The sequence below is a fragment of the Dermacentor andersoni genome, chromosome 5, assembly GCF_023375885.2.
Source record: "Dermacentor andersoni chromosome 5, qqDerAnde1_hic_scaffold, whole genome shotgun sequence".
NCBI lineage: Eukaryota > Metazoa > Arthropoda > Arachnida > Ixodida > Ixodidae > Dermacentor > Dermacentor andersoni.
The window spans coordinates 18,610,364-18,635,749 of record NC_092818.1 but is presented as its reverse complement, the minus strand read 5'-3'; the positions used below and the strand labels follow the sequence as shown (position 1 = coordinate 18,635,749).

General features: G+C 50.0%; 1 protein-coding gene across 3 annotated transcripts in view; it reads right to left on the bottom strand.

The window, feature by feature from the left end:
- The window catches only part of cnc (NFE2 like bZIP transcription factor cap-n-collar), a 194,035-nt gene that overhangs the window by 129,161 nt on the left and 39,488 nt on the right, over positions 1-25,386 (bottom strand). For 2 of the 3 annotated variants that reach the window (XM_050177394.3, XM_050177395.3), the window contains exon 1: positions 742-1,676. The exons of the other annotated variant lie outside the window; for it this stretch is intronic. In XM_050177394.3, the coding sequence (XP_050033351.1) occupies positions 742-1,179 (438 nt within the window). In that variant the 5' untranslated portion in view covers positions 1,180-1,676. Of the gene's footprint in view, positions 1-741; positions 1,677-25,386 lie in introns of those variants that run through there. 3 annotated transcript variants of the gene reach the window in all.

Below are 25,386 nucleotides of genomic sequence, written 5' to 3'. Positions count from 1 at the left end.
AAAATCAACAGCGCAGCAGAATACATTCCAACTCCTGCATATACGGTCGCCGATCCCGCCCCACACCCCTCACCGCTACAGTATCTTACGGCAATAGACGTAACTCTCCGCACAGAAATAACTGCACGTTACTAACATGTGCGAGCGGCGAATAAAAGCTGTCAAGGATGTCCTGAAACGTACGCTCCGTCATCACCTGTGCATCAAAAGTGCACACCAGCTCTTCATGACGCCATCTGCAAATAAAGAGGTGTTCTTCACCTGATGCACGCAGCGTAATTTTGGGTCAAGCGAGCGTAATTTGAAACAATGACGCGTTGCTGTGAGTCGAGCTGCACGTCAGTTTTCGTAGGCACGTGACAAGAGCGACCGGGTGTGGGAAAGCGCGGCTGCTCCAGCACCAAGCGTCACTGTTACTACGGGCCATATTACAGAGGAAAACAAATACGCAGGGCTGTGGGGGGAGAGAGCGGTCTTCCAAGGCTTACCTCCCCCTCATCGCTCGTAGGAGGAAGCGCATCGCACCTGAAGAGGCCGTTCCCTTGGGCGCGACCGCGACGGGCAAACTCGTTTTTTCGTTTTAATATTTTTTTTTAGTACGTGTTCTCGATAGAGCACTTGCGTTTACTGAGCAAGTCATGACGGTGTTTATTTCGAGGGTAATATAAACACGAGAGCTGAAAACGTACGCGTCGCTGCACAAGCACGACAATGGGAACGTGTCTCCCACGCATTATTTACCTCTTGGGTCAGGTTACTGCTCGCGCCGGATGCCTCGCTCGGAGAATCGGCACGCTGCTCGTTCTCAGACGCGGCGGCAGCCACTTCGTTCGAAATCCTCGTTGGCGGCGGGCCCGGGTCCTCGGCCAGGTAGGCGAACACCCGCGTTCGAACACGCCGTAGCAGCGACGGAATTCCCAGTTCGTGCAGCTCGGCGAACACGGGGTTCGCGTCGAAGGCATCGATGCTCTTGGGGTGAACGAACAGCGGAGGTGTAAGGCTTTGAGTGTGCGTGAATGCCGACTGGACCCCGACACGCACGCTGCGGACGAGGTCGGACCGCCGGTTCACGCGGACAGGGTTCGAGTCCGGGTTGGAACCGAGCTGCAGGAGGCTCACCGCGAGCAGCAGTTGCAGAATAGTGGACCGCACTCCGCTGCACTTTTTGAAGTTCATCATGACGATCGCTGACACTTCACGCACTCAAGAATCACACCGATGATGCGTCGCGAGCGCGTCCAGAGGCGGATCTCAGCCGACGCTGTTTACGTGGGACGCCGGTCAGAATCTTATCACAGACGACAGCACAAACCAAGCGCGGTTCGGTCTCAGGCTGGACGATCGTCGTAACTCGATGCAGCGTCTCGCAGCCGCCAGACTTCAGTGTAGACGTTCGGAGCCCGTCGGCACACAAACGGGGCCGCAGTACGGCATGCTGCGCCCACCTTCATCGCCGCCTCTTTTGCTTCCACCGAGGTAAAAGGCAACGCCTCGGACGCATAGCGGCAGCTTCTCGGTCAGGAATCGCACACCACAGTAGTCTCACAGTGCAGAAATCCCGGTCCCGTAACAACGCGTGTCGTTCGAAGTGTAAAAAACGCCGGCCGCGAAGTCCACAAAGAAGCTTGGATAGGCGAACCGAGCGGACAATGAGCAATCGGCATCGGGTTTGCACAGCGCACGCTGGAGCCGCCAGTGTCGCCTCTTGCTCAAACTTCCCGTACGTCACGTCCGAGGTGAAAGCCTTCTCGAAACGTGACGTCATGACCTCACGCGGCCGGCGCGCGCGTCCTTGCGGCTCCAGCTTTGCTTTTTGTTTCTCTACGCTCTTTCGCCGTTTTGCCGCTGGCTGTTGAGCGTTTCGCAACGCTCGCCGTCTTGCATTTAAAGGGATCATAAATACCCAGAACGATGTTTTCGAGTCTACATTTAGAAGCTTGTTGCTATGTTTGATAGAGGGGGCTTTTTCGACATTTCTGCACGCTGCCAGCTTCTTACCCTAGTTTTGTTATCCTTGAGATCGTATTCATCGTCAGAAATTGTTTGTTTTGGTGATTGGGCGCAGGGAAGCAGCAAGGCGACCCTGCAACCTTGTAGCAGAGTGTATAAAACGTCCACCAAGCGTAACCACATCTGTCACCAGTAGTAAAGCACGTAATCAAGTTTATTTCTTGATGGGGTTACGACAAGGATAAGCTTTCAACGCTTTGATAAACTGATCATCATCAAGTTTATTTCATGATGGGGTTACGACAAAGATAAGCTTTCAACGCTTTGATAAACTGATCATCTTAATTTTTCCGTCTTGCGCTACGTCAAAATACACGTTGAGCTCTTGTGACAGGCACATGACTCTCATGTAGGAAAGAAATACATTTTCCTTCTTCCTTTGTAACGCGATGAGTTTATTCGTCGTCGCCAAGGTCACGAAAATAAAAAAGAACGTGACTATAGCCTTATAATGCTGCAGCCAATTACGCGCACCCATTGCCGTGACGTCATGGCAGAGGCAAACCTCATTCAATGGGTTTCTCTCGACGCGGCGGCAAAGGACAGTTCTGTGTGGTTGGTGGACAGAGCTCGTATTGAATTGCGGATAATGACCATAACTAAGTATGTAATTTTCTGTCATACTGAGCTGCGCACATGGGGAACATAAAGATTCCTGTGTCCGCGGGTAGTTCTTTCCTATTGCCGCTTTTCTTCCTAGAAATAAACTGCAGCAATGTATGCGACTTACTCGTGTATCTTTCTTTTTTTTTTTAGAAGCAACTTGTTCATAATAACGCGTACGCAGCTCCACATAGTACTCTGTTGCACAATGACCTCAGTATTGTTATCATTAATTTGAACTTTCCTGCGACTAAACCACTATTTTGCATATGACCGCTGATTTTTGTGTAGATCGTCAACTACAGCACCTTGTTACTTATTTAAAAAAATATATTGCTGGGGTACGTGGAAAGTAGAAACAGGCATATCAATTTTGTTAAAAATTAATTAAATGCTGGGATATTACGTGCCAGAATGACGATATGATTAGGAGGGAGTCCGGGTTAAATTTGACCACTTGGGGTTCTTTAACGTGCACCCAATGCATGGCACACGGGCTTTTTTTTCTTTTTTGTATTTCGCCCCCATGGAAATGCGTCGGGATTTGGTACCGCGCGCATGGTTACGACGTCAAATTCCCCAACAAGCAAGAACATTTTTTTAAAACATAAATTGGCACCTGCAGCATTCGCAAGAGCACAAGTGTTGGTATGACATTCTGTATGCGTTGACTGCGTTAATTCGTCAACACCTCGTGACCTTTATATACCGTTCCCGTTGGCTACTTCGCTCCTCCGCTCAGCACCATGTCGTTGGTTTTATCCCCAGCCCCGGTGGCAGCATCCTGGCGAAGACGGAATGAAAAAATAAATAAAAAGAAAGATAATACTAAAAATAATAATAAACAACTATACAGACCGTACGCATTGTAGGAATCGATGTAAGCGAAGCTTTCTGTGCTGTTCGCGTTCATTGACGATATTTGGGGGTCATGTTGACGGCCTGCAGAAGTCGTAATGCGATGTTAAATGTTATCGTGCATGCGCCGCTAATTGTGTGCGCCTGCGTAGTACACATAGCACACAGCGAGACGTGTTTGCTCGAGGCATTGTCATGCGCAATTGCTCGTAGCCTGCGGTCACTCCCTCACACGGGCGTGTTGCCGTCTTGATGCTGCGGTGCTTTAGTGCGGCTTTGCGTCAGTAGTGCATGAACAAACTTGCACGGTGTTTATTTTTCAGAAAGAGCAGGAACGTGCAACATAATACCTTGGATACAAAAATTTTACAGTTTGTCCCCAACTGCTGCCATGTCTAGCAGTAGCGTTTCTTTTATTGAAGAGACCACAACCGAAGCATTCTTTCTCACGTCGCCTTTTCTTTCTCCCGCGATCCTCCCATGCATGGAAGCTGCCACGAGCCAAAAGTTGGCCGTGTACGCATTCTTTGTCTCCTCTTTCTCTAGCACTCTATCTACCCTCTGAGTACAAAGGTAAGCGCTGCAGCTTCTGCAACGCTTTTGCCTGGGGCTCACGCGCAATCACAGCCGTCCAGAGGCCATTGTGTCGATGACCAGCGAGTTCCAGATGGCACTGTGACAACGATAGAGAGCTCCAGAGGGCATTGCCGCGGCGCCTCCATAGTTCTCGCTAGAGAGGGCTCACAGACGCCTCTCCCGCGTCTCTACCGCGTAGTAGACGTTCTCGATCAGCCCCCGACGCGGGGCGTGTAAAGACAGCAGCAGCAGTGGAAAAGTTGAGGGAGGAGGCAAAGAGAAACCTTCCCTTAAAAAAAAAAAGCAGGTATTGCTCGAAGGGCGAAGCATGTTTGTTTGTTTGTTTATTGACAAAACAACGCTCAAGAGCGGTTTGTCTTGGTGCCAAGGCAAAAGGCGGCATTAAAAGCCACCTGACTAGGCCTTTGACACCAGACAGCACGCGCAGCACACAACATGAGCGCAACATGCTTCAAAACACACTGCATAATATCAAACACATACAAATAAAAATGCATGTACAGAGTATCAAACACGGTAAAGCAAGATAAGGAAGAATGACAGAATTAGTCGTCAACACATTCATCATCAACTAGACACAGAACTATTAAGGCCAATGGACTACAATTGGATTTGAAGAGAACAAAACAAATGTACAACAAAATTACAACTGTTGGAGGAAATACATTTTGGTTAGTTTTCTGAAAGCAAGCAAGGAGGGAGCACTCTCCATTGTATCTAAAAACGATGGATAACAATTCAGTAGGTTCGGAATTTGCCATTTTAATAATTGCACACCGTATCTAATTCTCGTTTTAATCTTTACAAAGTTCTTATTTCTGAAATAATATGGTGTCTCCGTATTTGTATATGTATGAAAAAACAGCTCACGATTTGCTTTTAATTCGAGAAATATCAATTCCAACAAACGCTGTTTATATAACATTTCTATGTGAAGTATCCGGTTCTCGGCAAAGTATGGGGATGTATGATCACGACTGGACAGGTTTTGAATGAATCGTATACTTTTCTTCTGCATTATGTATAGTCGTTCCAAATTATACTTTGATGTAACCCCCCAAACTAGTAGACAATATTGTATACGGGAATGTACAGTACTAAAATAAAGTTGCCGTTTTAATCTTATTGGCAACAACGCCCGAAATCTATTTAGCATTCCAATTGATTTAGCAATGATACCCTTTATAAAATTCACGTGACTTGTCCATCGAAGATTTTCATGAAATATTACCCCTAAAAACTTGTATTCTGAGGCTTGCTCTAATGGACATGATCTAAACGTTATAGAACTATCAAGGTGAACTGGTTCATTAATGGATGAGAAGACAATGTATTTGGTTTTCCTAACATTCAATAAGAGTTTATTTGCATCTAACCAGCAGGACAAATTTTGAAGCCATAAGTTAACAGTACGAGTGAGAGACGAAAGGTTATTAGATGTAAAAAAAACATTTGTATCGTCTGCGTAAAGGAAAATGTCTGTGGTCAGGGGGATGTTGACAATATCGTTTATATACAGCAAGAATATTGTTGGTCCTAATATAGATCCTTGCGGAACTCCATAACTTATGAATTCCGTATCCGACTGTACATTCTGAATTACAACAAACTGAGTACGGTTAGTCAGGTAACTACGCAGTAACTGAAGGGGAAGTCCTCTTATTCCATAATAAGGTAACTTTGCAAACAGTATGGGATGTTTAATAGAATCGAAGGCTTTGTTAAAATCTAGGAAAATGCCTATTGTATACAGTTGATTTTCTATATTAGTTACGATTTTTTTTTAATGTTTAATAATGCTGACTCAGTCGATTTACCTTGTTGAAATCCGTACTGATATTCAGATATTAGGTTGTGCTTACATAAATGCTGAGAAATTCTAGAATTTATAACTTTCTCTGCTATTTTGGAAAATAGCGGAAGTACTGATATTGGTCTGTAGTTAGAAATGCAGTCAAGAGGACCACCTTTATGCAGAACTGAAACCCTAGCAACTTTCATTTTATCCGGAAATATTCCTGTCAACAAAATAGTATTCATTAAGTGGCAAACTACGTCGGATAGCAAATCCGAGACCGCTTTAATTGGGGCTGCTTTAATGCCATCAAAACCACACGAAACATTACTTTTAAGACTGTTAATTATAGCAGCAATTTCAACTTCGGTAACCGGGTAAAGAAATAAAGTTTGTGGCAAATTGTGTTCCATATATGTTTCAAGATCCTCACAGGTGGTCCCTTCCGACGCTCCAAAAGCCAAAAAGTGGTGGTTAAACTCATTAGCGAGAGCCTTACCAGTTAATCTCTGCCCATCTATTTTCATTTCTTGGGGGACGTCAGTTCGCGTTTTCCGTAGTAAGTCTTTGATAGTGCGCTAGGTTTTCTGAGGGTCATAATATATTTCGGCAAATTTACTAGCATAATAAGAAATTCGGGACTTCTTAATATCTGAGCTCAGCTTATTTCTGATCTTTTTAAATTCTACAAGCATTGCCAAGTCTCTGTGTTTTATAAATTTATGGAAGAGTTTATTTTTTTCTTTTATTCGACGCAATAGCTCTCGGGTTATCCAAGGTTTTCTTGCTTTCTTACATTTCTTAATTATCTTGATCGGAAACGCACGATCATATGCTTCAATAATTTTATCAAGAAATCCATCATAGAGGTCATCAGGATTAGTCTCTTGCATTAATATACCCCAGTCTATCAACGATACAAGTTGTCGAAAATTATCAATACAACTCGACGTTATAGGCCTAACAGTAATGCTTGCAGCTATGGGTGTCACCCTATGCACCGAGCGTTTTGGAGCAAAACAATAAAGAGACATATGGTCACTGATAGCAGTAGTAAGTACACCAGCATTAATATCGCTTTTATCGAGATTTGTGAGGCATAAGTCAATCAGAGTCTCAGAAGTGGCCGTTATGCGCGTGGGAACATCAATAACATTCGAAAAACCATTTAACGTTATAATATCGACAAATTCTGTAACTAAATCCGTTTGGTTCAAAATGTTTATATTGAAATCCCCTAAAATAATTACTGCCGATGTGAAAGATGAAAAATACTCCAACATTGGTTCATAAAAGCGGTAAAACCCTTCTAAGGATCCAGAGGGCGGGCGGTAGATAACTCCAAGTGTGAATACTTTAGCTGTAATGAAAAGGGACTCAAAATTTGGATTAACAACATAGTATTCGGGTATAACATTATATGAAAATTCATTTTTGATGTAAAGGGCCACGCCACCACCCCTTCTGTTTTTTCTACATAGTGCCTCGCAATTGTAGCCATCGAGCTGTACGACATCCCATGTGACAAGTAAACCACGTTTCACTAAACGCCAGTACATCAAATTTGTAGTGTACAGAAGACAAAAAAAGCGCAGTTCTTCCTCTTTGTTCCTTAAGCTCTGCGCATTTAAATGGTAATAAGAAAAATAACTTGATTGCTTCTGTTGCACAGATACAACGTTGCGGAAAGATGCGATATCATGATAACGGCAGGAATCCTTTGCGACGGGCATTGGAAATCGCTATCGCATTTAAAGAACAAAGGCTTAACCACCTATACCATTTTGTCGAGGTCATGTTCGTTACGGATACGAATGACGCCATCGCCCTCGTCCTTACGGACAAGCACATGCCCATTCTTTTGCCACACAAAACGGTAGCATTTTTCTTCAGCCTTCTTTCGCGCAAGCCACAGGAGATGTTTGTTGAAAGCAGTCATGTTTTCAAAGATACGCATGTTAGGCTTTTTTAACTTAAGGACAGAGCGGCTCTGTAACCACGCTTCCTTAAGGGTGGTTGAACGAAACCGAACAATTACAACAGATTCTTTACCGGGCCGTGCTGGCAGTCGGTGAAGGGCGTCAACGTCAGAGCTCGTTATCTCGGGCAGTTCCAGTGTTCGGGCCAGGTCGTTAATCTTTTCGAGCAAGTTTTCATTCTCAGTTTTTACAATACCGTGAATTTCAATGTTCAGGCGTCGGCTGTACTGCTCCAGGTCATTCAGTTGATGCTTCATTTGCTCAACTACTGGCGAGGTACCCGATTCAATGCGTTCTACCCGCTTCTTCAGGGAAGTAACATCCTTCGCTTGTTTGTTAACTTTGTCCATTATTTGGTCGTACTTTTCAGAGATAAGAGCGAGTGATGATTCAATGCCGGTAACTTTCGTAACCAGTTCAGGAAGGGCGTCTACTTTTGCGACAAGCGGAAGCAGCATGGAAAACTTATCGTTAAGCTCAGTTAGTTTGCGCTCAATGTTGGAGGCGTTTGATTCACCAGGGACACATGCGCTTCTACTACTAGCACCTACACAGGTTGCACAGTTCCAAGTAGCCTTCAAAGAGTCCTTTTGTTTGCGGAATTTAGAGGCGCTAAGGCCAGAGCAATCTCCAATGTGGTAAGGGTAATCACAGGAAGCACACGTTATGAACAAATCACCCTCAGACACTTGGCCATGACACTTTAGGCACTCGATCAAGCGATAGCTACTGTTGGTCCCTTCCGTCCTTGTTTGCTGGTGCTAACTATGCTTTCAGTTTACCAACACGCCCAGCAAATGGCAACGCGATAGCAAGTTGCGCTGTAGCTCCTTGCGTTCCAAGAATACGCGGGGGCGACATGTTGGCTCAGCACAGCGCGCGCGGCAACTTGTGCTGCTCAGGAGAAACGAGGGCCGCTGCAGGTAGCCACCCTAGCTGCAGGGGCCGTGTTGCACGAGACGAGAGAAGGAAAGCCGGCGGCCATTGTAGCTGCAAATGTGTCCGTTCCGCTCGCACCACTGCAGTGTGCAACACGGCCAGGGGCGTAGCGAGGAATATTGTTGTTTTTCGGGGAGGACGCACTTGACCGGGTACGGTGAGGTAAGGCGCGCTCACACTAGCGGGAGACATCCCGCAGCGGCACAGCGTGAACGTCGCCGCTGCGTCGCAGCTCCTCCGAATGACGCTCACACTGCGCGCGTTTTCTCGCTGCGGTTGTCTTGGAATGTAGAGAGAGGAGGCGTTGAGGGAGGACGCTAACGAGCAGAGAGAGAAGGGGACAGTCACGTGACACCAGAGAAGACTGGAAAGCGCGCTCTTTTCCCGCGTCGTCGTCTTGATCGTCTGCTAGCTCTCCTCCCGTCGCCCTTTTTGCGACGAGGATGGCTGGTTCGAACGATGATCTGTTGGCTACGGTAAACCTACTTATACTTGCTTGTTCGCTGCTTCTGCACCGTCGCCTCAAGTCGCACATTCATGCTGGCAAAGCAACCGCCGAGTGTCCCGCAGCACGCTCCCAGCCTCCGCCGACGGGGTCACTGAACTGGGACCGACGTCACGGTTCACGGTCGACCCCCATTGGCTGTTCTCGTCAGCGGCGCGGGAAAAATAGGTACCCGACCCATCGCTCTGCGGGACGGCACAGCAGCCTGTCTGCGGGAGAAAAACCGGTTTGTGCGAGAAGCGGCGCGCGGAAAACGTTCTGCGTTGCGCGTTTTCCCGCCACTGTGAACGCGCCTGTAGAGAGAGAATGGGGGATCCCCCGCGCCGGCCTCTCCCGCTGGGATCGCTCCTTTCTCCTGCGGCTGCGAGTCGGCTGCTACAGCACGGCCGCCCGATTGCACAGACTGCACGGAACAGGCAGCCCCGCGTGTGCGGAATGCGGCGAGGATGAGACACTGGAACACCTTCTCCTGCGTTGCCCATCCTTCGACGTCGAGCGCACCGCGCTCTGTGCTTCATATCTCCGAGTCGGACTACCGTGCAGCACGGAGGGTGATCTCCTATTTCCCGCAGCCCCCGCATCCATCGCCAAGAGAGCGCTTGCTGCCCTCCTTGGCTTTTGTGACGAGACTCAGCTGAGAGCGCGGCTGTAAGCCCCGCTTTGCTTCTTCTTCTTTAACCTTCTTGTTTTTTTTCCGCTCTTTTCATTCTCTCTCAAATTTTTTTCTCCCCACTCCCCTTACCCCGTGCAGTGCTGTTGAGGTGACCTCCCTTGAGAGACAGTTACGGCACTGCACTTTTCTCTTCCTTTCATCTTAAAATCACTACTACTACTAGAATGGGGGACGGCACGTTCCCGGTGTGCCACCCCCTGGCTATACGACACTGGTGTGCCCACGGAAACGCTACTGCTGGTGCGCACGATGCTCATGCGAGCAGCCAGGGTAGCTCTGCTGCAGAGCCGCCTCAGAGAATGCGTCCACTTCGGTGCAGCTCCATCCACGTGTTCAGGTGCAGCCAGACGCACTGCGCGTCTCTGCACGTAACTTTCTGTAGCTACGAAGGGAAATATTTGAAACAGAACAGCGCTTTATACGAAGGGAAAGCCACGCATGCAAAGCGCGCTCGCGTGAGGGCGCTGCCGAAAAGAGTCTCGCGTTTTAATTCACGTGCGATTGGGCTGGGCAAGAGAAAACATAAACACCCCATTAGCAACAGTTGGATAAGACAGCACACTACCGAGTGTAAACGTTTACTTATTTCGCGGCTTTTCCCTTCCGCGTCTGGGGATACGCAAAACCGTCGCACGTGGAAGCTGCGTCAATTCAGCGTCTGTTACAGAGGACGAAACCTTAAGACTGGTACAAGCCCTCGTCATCAGCCGTGTCACGTACGCACTACCGTATCAAGTGAAGCGCAAAAGCGAGACAGAGCGCATGGACACTCTTATAAGAACGGCGTACAAAACGGCCTTACAGCTACCGTCAAGCACAAGCACAAAGAAATTACTAGCGCTAGGCGTATACAACACCTTTGATTAGCTAGCAAGTGCCACGCTCATAGCGCAGAGGGAGTGCCTCAACAAGACTCAACAGGGAAGACACCTTCTTCAACGGCTAGGGTACCCGCTGACACCTCAGTACTGCAAAGAAGAAACACAACTCTCGCCTAACCACATTAGAGAGAACATTGTAGTAGACCCTATCCCCAAGAACATGCACCCCACCCACAATCAAGAAAGAAGAGCAGCGCGTGCCCGCATGTTGCACAAACGCTGTTTCAGAGACCCGGATACGTACTACACGGACGCTAGCCCGTATCCCTCGTCGGCACGTTGCGGGCCCAAATACACACTCGCCGTCGTCAATCAGGGGAACCTGGTAGCATCTGCCTCTATCCGCGCCACATGCAGCGCAGCAGCAGAAGCAGCAGCAATCGCTCTCGCACTTCGCGACGCCGAGAGCAAGGGAAGGTCCGCCCGCGTCCTTACGGACTCACAAGCGGCATGTCGTTTATATATGAATGGAACACTCCCTATACAAGCCATTCGAATCCTGGGTCGCACACTAGAATGGACCCACGGTATCGTCTGGTGTCCCGGGCACGAAGGCCTGCGGGGCAACGAAGAGGCGCACTGCGCAGCTCGAGGTCTCACTAGCCGAGCGGCAGACCACACCGTTCTTCAGCCCCCGACAGACCGACGAGCGACCCACGAGTTATTAACGACAAGTCAACAAATACTACAGGACCAACGGCTCGGAAGAACGCAATACGCTCCCCCACACAAAGCTCTCAATAAACTCCAGGCAAGGGACTGGCGCCGCCTGCAAACTAACACATACCCCCACTTGTCTCGTCTACACGCAATCTCCCCAGACAGTTATACGTCCCGAACATGTCCCTGGTGTAGCAACCACATAGCGACACTCGCGCACATAACACACGAATGCACCGACCGTCCGGGCGACGCAATTTCGCCACGAGTCACAACACACACACTCACTACGTGGTCTTGGGAGGCGAGACTCTCCGAACTGGACCTGGGAAGCCAACTGGCGACCCTCGACCAGGCCCGGCGAGCCGCGATCGCCAGTGGAGCTCTGTCAGAGGGAACCACCCAGGAATAAACCGCGCAACGGTTTCTGCAATAATAAAGTTCCTCCTCCTCCTCCTCCTCCTCCGAGCAACCAAAGGCTCAAACGCTGCCGGACAACTTGGCGCGGTAGCACACCTGCAGCAGGCACGCGCCCGCGCTTTCGCCGTTGATGCCGGGCCAGCACGACGGCGGCGGCGCGAACGTACCTCGAGTGTTCGTACGATTGCTATTGCAATAAAACACTCGCGTCTTTCAATTAAGCAACTCCAGAGGACAGGTTAATATGGAGCCCTTTACTACGCTGTCTCCCGTATAGCCCAGGTGTTGCTTTGGGATCCTATTTATTTACTTACTTATTTATTTATTTTAACAGGTACATAAGCAATACATTAAAAATGGATAAGTTCATTGGCATCACTTCTCCCAGTTTGTTCCTTTCTTCTTGTTCTTTAGATGCAGGAACGTGGGAAGGTAGGCTATGTCTGAGCCGGCAATCCATCAAACCGTTCCATCGTGTCATATTGTTCGTGAAAAGAAATGTTTTAAAATGTTAGTTCTTGCACCGAGTGGACTTTACGGCAGGTGACAAGACTTGTGGACAACTTACTCTATTTTTTTTTTTTTTTTTTTTTTGCTTTCTAGCGGGAAGAGGAACTCAGATTCCTGAGCGTTGCGCCACTCTTGCGAAGCTTGAACCACACTCGTGGGTTGCGCGCGTTGCATAATCGTGGGACAACTCGGGAAACTACTGCGACAAACAACGGCGGCAGCGAAACTAAACAAAAACAACGCGTGACCAAATGTTCGAGCGCACATGCGCGGACTGAACACCCGAGCATAAAGGGCAACTGCGGCGATTTTTTCCATGTTCACTTACGCTAATAAAATGTCGAGTATATGTTTTCTTTTGTACTCCGATTATCTGCGTCAAACGATATGGCTGCAAGTCGTATAGCTTTCCTGAAAATGAATTTTAAAGATTGGTTGCGTGTTCCCGACTCACGCGCAGGAATGTATGGCATTTCAGACTGCGTTTGTGACTGCCGAGGTTACATCGCCACCTCGCCCAGATGTGACGAAGCTGGCTCCTTTTTCTACGAGACGACGACCGACTATCATCATTTTGACAGACGTGATAGCCGGTGCTTCTCTCCGTCTTGCCGCAGCACGATGGGTTGAATTTGGGGCGCGGCAACGTTGGTAGACTAGGTTCAGTTTTCAAACTCCTGTGTCTGTGTGGACCATAGGTCGGTGCACTCACTCACTCGCACTCATTTCAAAGGCGTGAGTGCTAATGAGTGTGAGTGGAGGTGAGAGCGAACGAGTGCCAGTGAGTGTGAGTGGAGGTGAGTGTAAATGTGACTGAGTACTATGAGTGTCAGTGGATGCGAGTGTGAACGTGATTGAGTACTCGTGAGTGTGAGGAGTGTGAACGTGAGTGAGTGCTCGTGAATTGAAGTGACTCTGAATATGAGTTTGAATGACGGTGGTATGCATGTGAGTAAGTGCTCGTGAGATTAGTAGACGTGAGTACGAAGGTGAGTGAGTGAGCGTGAGTATTAATGTGGGTGAGTATATCACAGCTGATACAACAATTGAAGACGTTTAAAGTCCCCAAGTGCAAGCTCTGTGGCGAAGAACACCCCACTGGGGACCGCCTCTGCAGACCCAAATACAAGGTTCCGTACGTCGTGCGGCGACGGCGATGAGAACGCCGAAGAACAGCGAAAGCAAGCACTCGAATCAAGCTCCTTTCCACGCCTAGGACGCTCCCGCTCGCGCAGCGCTTCCCATGGCGGATCCCGCAGCGCGTCGCGCCATGCCTCACGCCACGCATCACGTTACGCTTCCCGTCATGCCTCGCGCAGCGCATCCCGCGGCCGTGACTCGTCGGACAGGAACAGCTGCGGCGCAAGCGATCGCGCTCCCGTGACAAATTCAGCTGGGCCGACGTAGCCAAGGGCGAAGTTAAAGGCAGCAGCGCCAGCTCCAACAGCGCCACTAGTGGCCGAAGTACTCCGAGCAGCCGGCAGCCGTGGATTACCAGCCCCTACTACAAGGAACTCGAACAACTCCGCGCAACCAATGCGACGCTGGTAGAAACCACGCGCCGGCTTGCCGAAGAGCTAGCTGAGGTCACGAAAGAACCCAGGCAGCACACCAGCATTGGTCCAACCATGGCCCAATGCTGGCAGAAATTGGTACCAATGTTGGACCAATGTTGGCATATTGGCAAGGTGCAACCCAATCCAATGCTGGCCCAGCGTTAAAGCCAAGATTGGACCAATGTTATGCCAATGCAGCAGCCATTGTGCTGCCAGCGTAGGACTATCGTTAAAGCCAAGATTGGACCAATGTTATGCCAATGTAGCAGCCATCGTAGGACCAGCGTTAAAGCGAAGATTGGACCAATGTTATGCCAATGCAGCAGCCATCGTGCTGCCAGCGTAGGACCAGTGTTGAGCCATATCGTTGCCATTATTGATGCCAGCTTTGAGCCAATGCCCTTTGCATGACGAATATTCCAGATATGCTGGCTTTAGAGCACGCACACATTCTTACCGCAAACATTTTGCTAGCGGCATTTTTTGTAGCAATTGTCCCCTTACCGTCTTCCTCAATAGTAGCTAGGAAAGCTCGACAAAAAGATGTCAAGAAGCAGAAGTCATATATGCTTGCAAATAATAATAAAAGAATACTGAAATTGACGTTCATGACAATTTATTTGCGAATAAATTTTCACAAACAGGCATTTTCCGTGGACCTAGATGGGTGACGCTCGGTTATCTTCAAACAGTTTATTTACAGGCACTGCCCTCAGGATAGGAATTGGGCAAGGTGCCGAGGACGGTGGGCTGGCCAGGGGTTTCAGGGCAGGGAGCTGACGTCGGTAGGCAGGTTGGTCAGTGCTTGGATTTCGGCGGGCTGATCAGGCCCCACGAGGACCACGATAACGCGGTGGTTTCGTTGATATTGCTACCATATCCCATAGCGACTTCACCATTACTTGGAGGAAATGCTTGCACTGTAAAATAAAAAGAAACATTATCAGAGATGTTGGTATGACAAATGTATGTGGCAGCGTTTTCATTTGAAAAATCGCCATGCTGCAACAATATTATAAGTCTGATCAGAGAGTTCGAAGGGGTGAATCAAGAAACTTTCTTGCAAGAGATTTGTCAGGTAACACTTCTTAATATTTCGACATATATGACATATCTTGTACAAGGTGCAACGTAATATTTAGAACAGACATAAAATGCACAGGATCCGTCCGCCTTGCTTACAGCCCACACCTAGTCAGCGTAGCACTTTATAATTGAAAAATTGCAGCAAAACCTGCTACAGCACAAAAAGCTTAGTTTCAGACTGTGTAGACACAATGAGATCTTCGTGCGAAATTTTTAATGTGGAAACCGAGAAGTTCCGTCAGGAAAAACTAGTAAAAGAGGCATTTATTATACCAAAAGAAAGAAATACTGTCGGCTGGAAATGATGCTTGACCTAGAACAGTGAGAAGAAGCGTGGTTCCTCGGTATCACTAGCAGGATCAGGCCGCGCGCGTGGCTTGATAAAATCATAGTCCTGGAATTTGGGTGAAATTCACAGAGATTTACACGTGGTTCTACTCCGGGCACTATTCAAAGGCTGCAAATAAAAAGAGCTATGTAATTACAGGCACTCTACATTAGCCAGGCCTGTTTTAGTAATATATATACCGCGTGATATTGCTTGGGTAATATTGCTCCTTATAAAACTTATAACATGCGCAAAACAAATGCACTCACCATTGTAAGATCCATGCTCCATGCGATGTGTATCCGAGTTCATCCCACATCGAAGACGGTGGCCACGAGCGCCGACTTTTTTTCTGGTTGTTGTTTCGCCTATATTAATTCTAACACTCATGAAAATTCGTGGCCACTTTGCTGTGTATTTCAAGATGCAGGCTTCTCAGTAGGAATGACGACCGCAAGCGAGCATTTTTCACGATAGGAGTGCGCTGACAAACACGGACAAGACGGCAAGCACTCAGGCGGTGTTGCACCCAGTCGGCGTGCTAGCGATGCATAGAAGGAAAGAGTGAAAGGAAAGGGTGAATGAAGAAAAGGGTGTAAACGCCACTTTCCCCCGCTGGACCTAGCCCGACCGCGTTCCTTCGGCGGCAGCGACGGAGGGAGACAAGGAGGACAATAGTGACCCCACTGCTTTTCCCCGTATTCCGAGAGCAGCCAATTCGACACAGCAGCTTATAGCTGCCTGAGTGCTTGGCTGATAGCTTTGAACAGGCTCACGTGGGTGTGTGGAGGAGAGGCGAGTGGGGGCTGAAGGACGAAAAGTTAGGCGGAAAAAAAAATCCGGAATGCGCCGTGCCAACTACAGGCAAAGACAAGAGGAAAAGCCAAAACGTGCAATAAAATTTTTTTTTTCTGTCAGGGGCATTCATACAAGGAGCTTACTAAACATGCACGAAAAAACAAATATATTGGAACAGGAGCATGATGATTATGTCACCGCAACATGCCATGCATGCTAAACAAACAAGCAAAAGTTTCACTAATACATATGCGCTCCATCTCGATGCAATATAAAACGGTTCCATCAACTCTGTGGCACTGTAATTATCGATTCCCCTCGGAATCCTGATCATCCAAAGCCGCGGAGCGTACATGCAAAATATACAATGCGCAGACAAATTCGCAATACCGTTGCTTCTTATGGAAAGCTCATGTTCCCATGCACGATCAATAAAGCAGCGGCTAATTTTATGCGACTTCCCCTGCTTGCTACGTGGTGCACTGGCTTTTCTCTTTAGGGGGCGCATTTCGCTGAACGCGAAGTACAAAAATGGCGGTGTACCATGCATGGAGTTGACACGGGAGAGTATATTTCTGGTTCCTGCGCAGTGTGCCTGTGATCAGTGCATTAGTTTTCAAAACACGTTGTTCAATATCAGCAAGTCGTAGAGCACTAAAAACCGGCAATGGGAAAATTGGCTTATTACGGGCCAATGTCCTCCAAAGAAAGCCAACTATTAACCCATATTGGCAAATCCGTTCGAAAGTCGGTCCAATAATTCCCGCCTTGTTGAACGGCAGTGCCAATATTGTTTACTGACTGTGTAATGTGGGCCAACATTGGATCTCTATCAGAATGGCACAGCCAATATTGTTTACTGACTGTGTATTGTGGGCCAACGTTGGATCTCTATCAGAATGGCACAGCCAATATTCGCGCTACGCTGTTAACCTTAGGCCATCATTGGGCCAGGATTCAGAATGGCACTGCCAATATTGGAACCACGCTGTTAATCTTGGGCCGTCATTGGGCCAGGAAGTGCCAATATGTTTCCAACGTTGGCCCGACCTGACGTGCCGCCTGGGAACTTCAAGCACAGCAAGCCCATCCAAGGACAGACCCAGCTCAGTCACCCGAGACACCTACACCCGCCGCCGACACGCCATCACACCAAGGCATACAATCAATGGACATAACCCAAGACGAGCCCCAGGAGGAGAAGACCACTGATCCAACCCCCAAGAAACGAGCACGCACCGAACCTACACCCACCGTTGTCCCCGAGCAGAACACCGACACGCTATCGCACCAAGGCACAGAATCAAACGACAAAACCCAAGACGCGCCCCAGGAGGAGGAGAGCACTGACCCAACCACCAAGAAACGAACACGCACTTCATCACGACATTACAAGGACCTGACCCAATTGGAAATTCAGCTCGAAGCCAAAATTGAAGCGCTCGCCAACACCTACGCCAGCACGGCTGCCGTGACCGACCAACGACTGGCACGGCTGGAGGAACTGATAACCACGTCCTTCCGCACCATACAAGAGCGTTTCGAATTCATTGAACACACCCTCAAGCCCATAGTGCGCGACCCATCTTTTCAGCGGAATTCGCCAACCACCCATACTCCAAGAACAGACGCAAGCCCCACCCTCGCCACAACTATGTCCCAACAACAATCCACAATAGGATCGCTACCGGGCCTTACGGTCTGGCAGTGGAACTGCCACAGTTACAACAAGAAAGCAGTGCCGCAACAACATATTACCACAGTAAACAAGAAACCCGACATTATCCTGCTGCAAGAAACGGCGACGGTGACCCCCACCCTCCCTGGGTATCGCGCTCACGTTAGCCAAGCGGAGGGACGGGGCGTCTGCACGTTCGTCCGCAAAGGGCTCACGTTCATCGAGCACCAACTCAAACACGGCCGCAGCCGGGTGGAATACGCCTTCACCGAAATCATCCCAAGCAAACAACGGAAAGGCAGCCTGTTCATCACCAACATCTACAGTAACCCCAAGCACCAAACACAGAAATTCAAGACCCTACTACACACAGCCAGCACCCAAGCCAGAGACAACACGTTGCTGATCGGAGGAGACTTCAACGCCGCCCATCGAGCGTGGGGTTATGTTAAGGACACGGCCAAGGGACGGGACCAGGATACCCTGGCCCACAACTGTGTCCTAATCACGGACCCCGCGCATCCTACCCGCATCGGCAACTCCGTAGCACGAGACACCATACCAGACCTTACATTCATCAAAAATGACCACACGGGCAAAGTAACATGGCACAACACTGGCGTCGACCTGGGCAGTGACCATTACATCCTCGAATTTACGTTACCCAACCAATTACGGAGCAATACCATTATAAGGGGCGCCTCACCACAGCACATCACAGAGATTGAAACCTGGACGGCGGAGCTCCGCGATGCAGTGCGCTCAGCCACAAAGACCATAGAAACAGACGAGGACGTCATCATCATGGACAGCCGCCTGGCCCATCTGATAGAGGCCAAACGTTCGATACAGGCGCGTTGGAAGCAGCACCGGCTGAATCGCAAATTGAGGAAGAAGGTGGCTGACCTAAACAGGGCCATTGAACAACATTGCATGCTCCTGTGCCGTCAACAGTGGAACGAAATCTGCAACCGAGCTGACCGGGAAGTGCATCGCAGTTGTACATGGAATCTATTTCGGCATCTCCTAGACGAAACAAAGACCAAGTCATACCAGCGCGACCGCCTGGCCCGCCTCATGCACACCACCACACAACAACAGGGAAAAGACGCTGTTATCAGGAGCCTGGAAGCCAAGTATCTGCCAGGCACGCCAACGGAAACCCACCCGCCGTACGGGGAGCTGCCCAACGCGTGGTTCGACCGAGACATTACCATATTAGAGGTACGGGTAGCGCTGCACGAGCTCAACACCCGCTCAACAGCCGGCCCAGATCTCGTTACAAACAAGATGCTATACGCAACCTGGACGACGCTTCGATAGAGGCCCTAACCCATTACTTCAATGGATGCTGGCATTCGGGCAAGCTCCCCCGACAGTGGAAAACGGCAAGAACGATCCTGATTCCGAAACCGGGCAAACTACTGGACATCGGCAACCTCCGTCCCATCTCGCTGACGTCCTGCGTGGGCAAGGTGCTGGAGCACGTGGTCGCCAACCGGTGGCAGGAATACCTAGAGAAGGAGGGCCTCTATCCTGACACGATGATCGGTTTCCGGCGCAGACTCAGCACACAAGATGCCATGTTACAACTCAAACAAGAAATCATCGACAACAAGACACAAGACAGCAAAGTAATTCTGGGTCTCGATTTACAAAGTGCATTCGACAAAGTCAAACACTCAGCCATATTAGCACAAGTATCAAGACTCAACATGGGGGTAACGAGCTACAATTATATTCAAGACTTCTTGACCAGCCGCACGGTGGAACTGCACGCCGGAGACCTCAAGCTCCCCGAACACAAGCTCGGCAGTACGGATACTCCACAGGGTTCGGTCATCTCACCGTTGCTCTTTAACCTCGTCATGATCGGGGTAGCGAGGGCAGTAGCGGGGACCGGCGTCCGGCATACGATCTACGCCGACGACATTACCCTGTGGGCGGCCGGCGGCACCGACGCCAGCATCGAGAAACAGCTGCAAGCGGCGCTTACCGCCATCTAGTATTAGATTTGGCGGACGATCCTACCGCTGTCGACCAGATGTAGGAGTCGTCGGACTAACTCGCCGCTGCCACCATTTGAAGGAGTTGAAGGTCGTAGAGAGGAACTCGGTGAACAGGATTTATTTACATATTAACAGTTTAAGCAAGATACATTGGCTGTCTAGCGCGACTCCCATACGGAGCCCGCAAGACTAACATACAGCAAACGGCTTACGAGCACACAGCTCACTAGTTCATTTCTAGCATGACAAGGAGCACTCAGCTCCCGACAACGAGCACGACACGAGCACACACTAGCAGCCGGCAAACGCTGCTTATAAGCCCTTGCTCGACGTCATAGTTCGACGTCATTCAAGATGACCCGCCTTTTTGGAGGATGAGGTGTGTCGACTTGGAGGATGAGGGCTCACATACACGTGCCGCACATACACACAGGTGAAAAGGCCGGACAGTTCTCGGTACCGCCCAGCTTTCAGTGCCGACGTCATAGGGCTTCGTAGAACTCTGCTTTGTCCCGGGTGGCTCGGCCAAGTACCAATTTCCTGAGTTGATCGCGCGCGCGCCACGTGGCTGCCGGCCCTTCGCAGTTCTCCGAAGGGCGCCCCGTCTGGTGGGCTTGGAACACGTGCAGCGGGCTGAAAGCTGGCACGTTGCCACGCCGTACGGCCATTCTTAACACTAGCAGCACCTTGACGGCACAGGCCTAATGTGCTCGCCCGCCAAATCCGAGCTGTTCGTCCTCACACCGCTTCGACCGGGACGTAAGCGCGCTCCCCTTCGGGATTGTGATCACATCAAGATTGTGACTGCATCGGGGCAACGCATCCCCGAAGTTCCCGAGATCAGGGTCCTGGGCCTGCTGCTCAACAAGAGCTGCTGCAACGACGAGACCATCAACAAGCTTACCACCAAGGCAATGGACGCCATCGGCTCATACATCGAGTATCTACACGGAGGGCGGGCATGCGTGAAGACAGTCTCGTGCGGCTTGTCCAGTCGTTCGTGATCAGTCACATCGCCTACATTGCGGCCTACCTCAACTGGCACGTCACTGACAGGACCAAGATCAACACGCTGATCAGACGGGCTTACAAGACGGCGCTGGGTTTAATGGAGACCACGAGTACGGCTCGGCTCTTGCAGCTCGGCGTCCATAACACCCTAGAAGAAATAGCCGAGGCGCAGCTCACTGCGCAATTCGAGCGCCTCTCTACCACCAAGACGGGCCGCAGTATACTGACGTCCATGGGTTACAACCCCCAAGCTTCCAGCCGGCAACCGTGCGAGATCACAGATGAGGCGCGGGCCCACATTTACGTGGACCCCATCCCGAAGAACATGGACCCAGAGTACAACCAAGAACGGCGGCAGGCGCGGGCCAAGGCCCTCACCGAACAACACGCCCAAGACCCGCACGCCCGGTACGTGGACGCCGCGGAATACAAGCGGGAAGGCTTCGCGGCAGTGGTCGTTGCGGCGGCTACCGGCACCAAGACAACGGCAGCGAGCGTGCGGGCACGAACGCCACAGACGCTGAGGAGGTTGCCATCGCTCTGGCGATCACCGAGGCCGAGTGTCGCACCGTGCTCAGCGACTCGAGGAATGCCATGCGCAACTTTGCCTAGGGGTGAGTATACGCGCCGGCTGCCGCCATCATCGGCAAGCTCCAACTTCAAAACCGCGGGAGCACCGTCCGCATCAAGTGGTTCCCGGCGCACGCTGGCGAGTGTGCATCCTCACCGAACCACAACGAGACGGCCCATTCGGCGGCGCGAGCGCTTACTTTCCGCGCCCCCGAGAGTGACCGTTCCGTGTGGTGGTTCGAAACCAAGGACAGATTGACTAGTTATGACGAAGTAACGAAGTGTTACCGCTTAGCTCGACGGACAATGCCGCCTCCCCACCCGGAACTCAGTCGGGAGGAGGCCGTAATCCTAAGGCAAATACAGACCGCGTCACTCCTCGCCCCCGCAATGCTGCACGTGCTTCACCCAGAGCTCTATCCGAGTGGGCTGTGCGGTGTTTGTGCAGCGGGTCCGGCGGACCAATGGCACATCATGTGGGACTGTGCCAGGTTCCCGACGGCAGCTACCTCCAGGACTTACCCGCCCGAACTTCAAGGTGCACTGCAGTCTGCAGACAAGGACTCACAACCATGGGCCGTCTAGCAGGCCCGGGGTGCGCTCGAAAATCACAAGCCTCATGACCCACTACAAACGGGCCCAACTGGGCTAGTGCAGAGTAGGGTATAACCCCGGGTCGACGCTTGGCCAGCGTCACGACGAGTTAAACCGTCGTTTGCCGGCACTTTAAAGTTATCCCTATCCTATCCTAAAGTTCCATTTAAGAGTGGAACGCGATAGCGCAAACGTGCTACGTTCGCATCGGAAATCATGGGAGGCTGTTATTGGCGGGACCATATCGAAGAGGAAGTGGACGCAACATCGAAGGCACGTGCATATGCCGCGTCCGAACTTCTTCATATAAAACCCCGTTTAAGAGCGTACGCACCATGGACCGAGAGTGACTGAATTCGCCAAAAAAAAAAAAGACTGGCTGGATGGGTTGACATGCTGGTCTGGCAACCCATAGTTCCTGGGGTCGAACCCCCAGCCCGCAATTTTATTTTCAGGTTATCGTCTATTTATTTATTGCCTTTATCGGTACTTTTCGTTCACGGCCAACAGACGACGACAACGCCGACACCGGATTTTCTGTGACCCCACGAGAAACAAAAACAAGTAGCCATCTTCACGACTCAGGCTGACGAGCACGTCACTGGAACTCGACTAAGTACTTTTCCGGTGATCGTAGGCATAGCAAGAGAGGGGACTACCTGCGGGGGGGGGGGGGTATTAAAATTTTTTCCTTTATGGTGTATGCCTTACGCATGATTCAGCGAACTTCTCAGATAATAATTTCCGGGTTCTTACTTTCTAAAACTACGATATGATTAAGAGGCACGCCGCAGTGGCGGACTACGGTTTAACTTTGAACACCTGGGGTTCTGGCATTCCGCCCCCATCGATATGTGGCCGCCACGGCCGGGGATCGAACCCGTGTCCTCCAACTTAGCAGTGCTACTTTTCAAATATAATGGCGCTTGGCAGAACCACAAGAGTAGTCTCAAACGATAGCACAAACACAAAAACCAACGGATTCTATTGTGCTCAGTTCGACGTGCCTACTGGCGTAAATTCTAGGATTACAAGTATTTTGGGCTGTTCACCATGCTTGTGATATTTCCGCCCAAAACTGGTTTGGTAGCAAAGTGAAATAATATCAGCAAAATATTCCAATTAACCAGTTTCTTCAGGACTGAAAAAAAAAAAGACTAAGCGTAGATGCATATCTTCTCATCCCAAACGACTTGCGGGCTTCCTCTCGTCACTCGACACTCGCCCTCGCAGTTTCGGCGCTCGGGAGGCGCGGAGCAGCTTCCATAGAGTTACGCGAGTAGAGACATTAAATAATAAGTTCTGCTGCGTGCGCATGTGTTTTTCTCGTATTTTATATTGTGTAATACTTGACACCAATGAGAGAGAGCTGTTAACCTGCCCGAAGCAAGTGATTTTAGTGCATTTCGGCAGAATATCTGCGTTTCCTTGTTTTTTTTTTTTTTTTGGCGCGTTGCGTTGACTGTCTGCTGCTAGTCGGAAGGGATTTGAAGCCAGGTCACTTTCTCCAACTCTGCAAAAATTGCACGTACCACATGCTGCAGTTTATGCAGCTTTTTCATGTTCTCGGCATTTATTGTACGAATGGCTCTTCCGCTGAATCCTCGTTCTTAGGCGGGCCAAGGGTGGAAAAATACTTCCTTTCCCGGCAGCGAAAAGAGCGCGGATTGAATTCACTCAAGCAGGCGAACGGAAGTCGCGTAGCGTTTATTTATTCTTTTAGGAATACTGCCGAAGTGACAAGAGATCGTTGCAGGGAGGACATAAATATGAATACAGAAGAAGCCCAATCAAGTAATTTATACTATGGAAAACACTAAAACACTAGCAGAATTAATACATGAAAGTATTAGCAGCAGTACGCTTGGCATGAGTAAAAAATAGAAATCACGAAATATACAATGACAGGATGCGCGATGATGCGATCAGATTATTAAACCAAAATCCCGATACAGGTTTTTCACAAAAATTGTCCACAGAAACTTTTCACCATAGACATTAATTTCCACCATAGCTAAGGTTACGCTTCGCTTGTGTGGCAACTGTTAGCGCAAGCGCAAAGCGCTGAGACGTTCAAAATCAGGCATGGGAAGATCTTTGCAGACGACGCCAAAGGGTCGGGAAAAGGGTCCTCGGCTTTAGGGAGGCGCCGACGAGTCGTCGAGACACGACCGTTGAAAGTCATGCGAGCCGTGTGCGTAGAGAGAAGTGGTTCTTGAGGGGAAAAGGAAAGGTTGACGCTATCTTCTGCAGCCCTTGCGGGAGCACGGCTCAGCGCCAACAGGTGTGGGGGGAGATAGTGGGAGCCAAGGAGATAGGGTAGTGTTGTCGCCATGGCAGCGACTGAGCAGACCGGCAGGAAGGGCCTACTGGGTCCGGCAGGGATGGTAATCTGGTGAAAGGCCAGGGGGCGGTTATCCAGCAGGAGCCAGATGGTTGGGGCAGGTCGAGTAGCCTGGAGTGGCTTGGATAGCCGTCAGGCTATCCGTCTTTGCAGAATATCCTAGAGTTTCACCCAGAGCCCCGGCGAGTCGAGTTAGGAGGGCTGGTAGATCGTTGCGACTTCCCTGGTCGGCGCCTACTTTTCCTTCGGACGCACCCCTTCTCCCCGTCTGCCGACGCGACAAGATGGCGCCGGGTGCTTGCAGATGCGCGCATGAGATGGTTATGCCCATTTATGGTCCGTTCTTGCGCCTGCGTTCCGGTTGAGAGCAAACCGTAATAGGGTGGCCTAAAATTTTGGGAGGGTGAACCTTTTCCGGCGAACTGCCACGCCGCCGCGCTGCTTTGCCGCACCCGCGGGCTTTCTCCGCCGTGGAAGCTGCGCCAAAGCGGCGGGCGTCTGCTATGCGCTTGATGTGTGGTCGCTGTTAGTCAACATTGCGATAGTTAAGATCCTATAATACGCTACGTAACTGCAAAATAATACTGCAGGGACTCGACACACAGAGAACGCGTTTGTGCGCTGTAAATACGGGGATTTTGTATATTTCCTTCAATACTTGCAGGTTCGTCAGCGCAATGGTCCGCACTTACGGGGCTGTTTCTGGCACACATTCAGTGCGTGCTTCATTGTGAGCGGAGGTATTTAGTTAAAGAAAATAAATTATGGGGTTTTACGGGCCAAAATCACTTTCTGATTATGAGGCACGCCGTAGTGGGGAACTCCGGAAATTTGGACCACCTGGGGTTCTTTAACTTGCATCTCAATCTAAGTACACGGGTGCTTTCGCATTTCGACCCCATCGAAATGGGGCCGCCGTGGTCGGGATTCGATCCCGCGACCTCGGCTCAGCAGCCCAACACCATAGCCACTGAGCAACCAC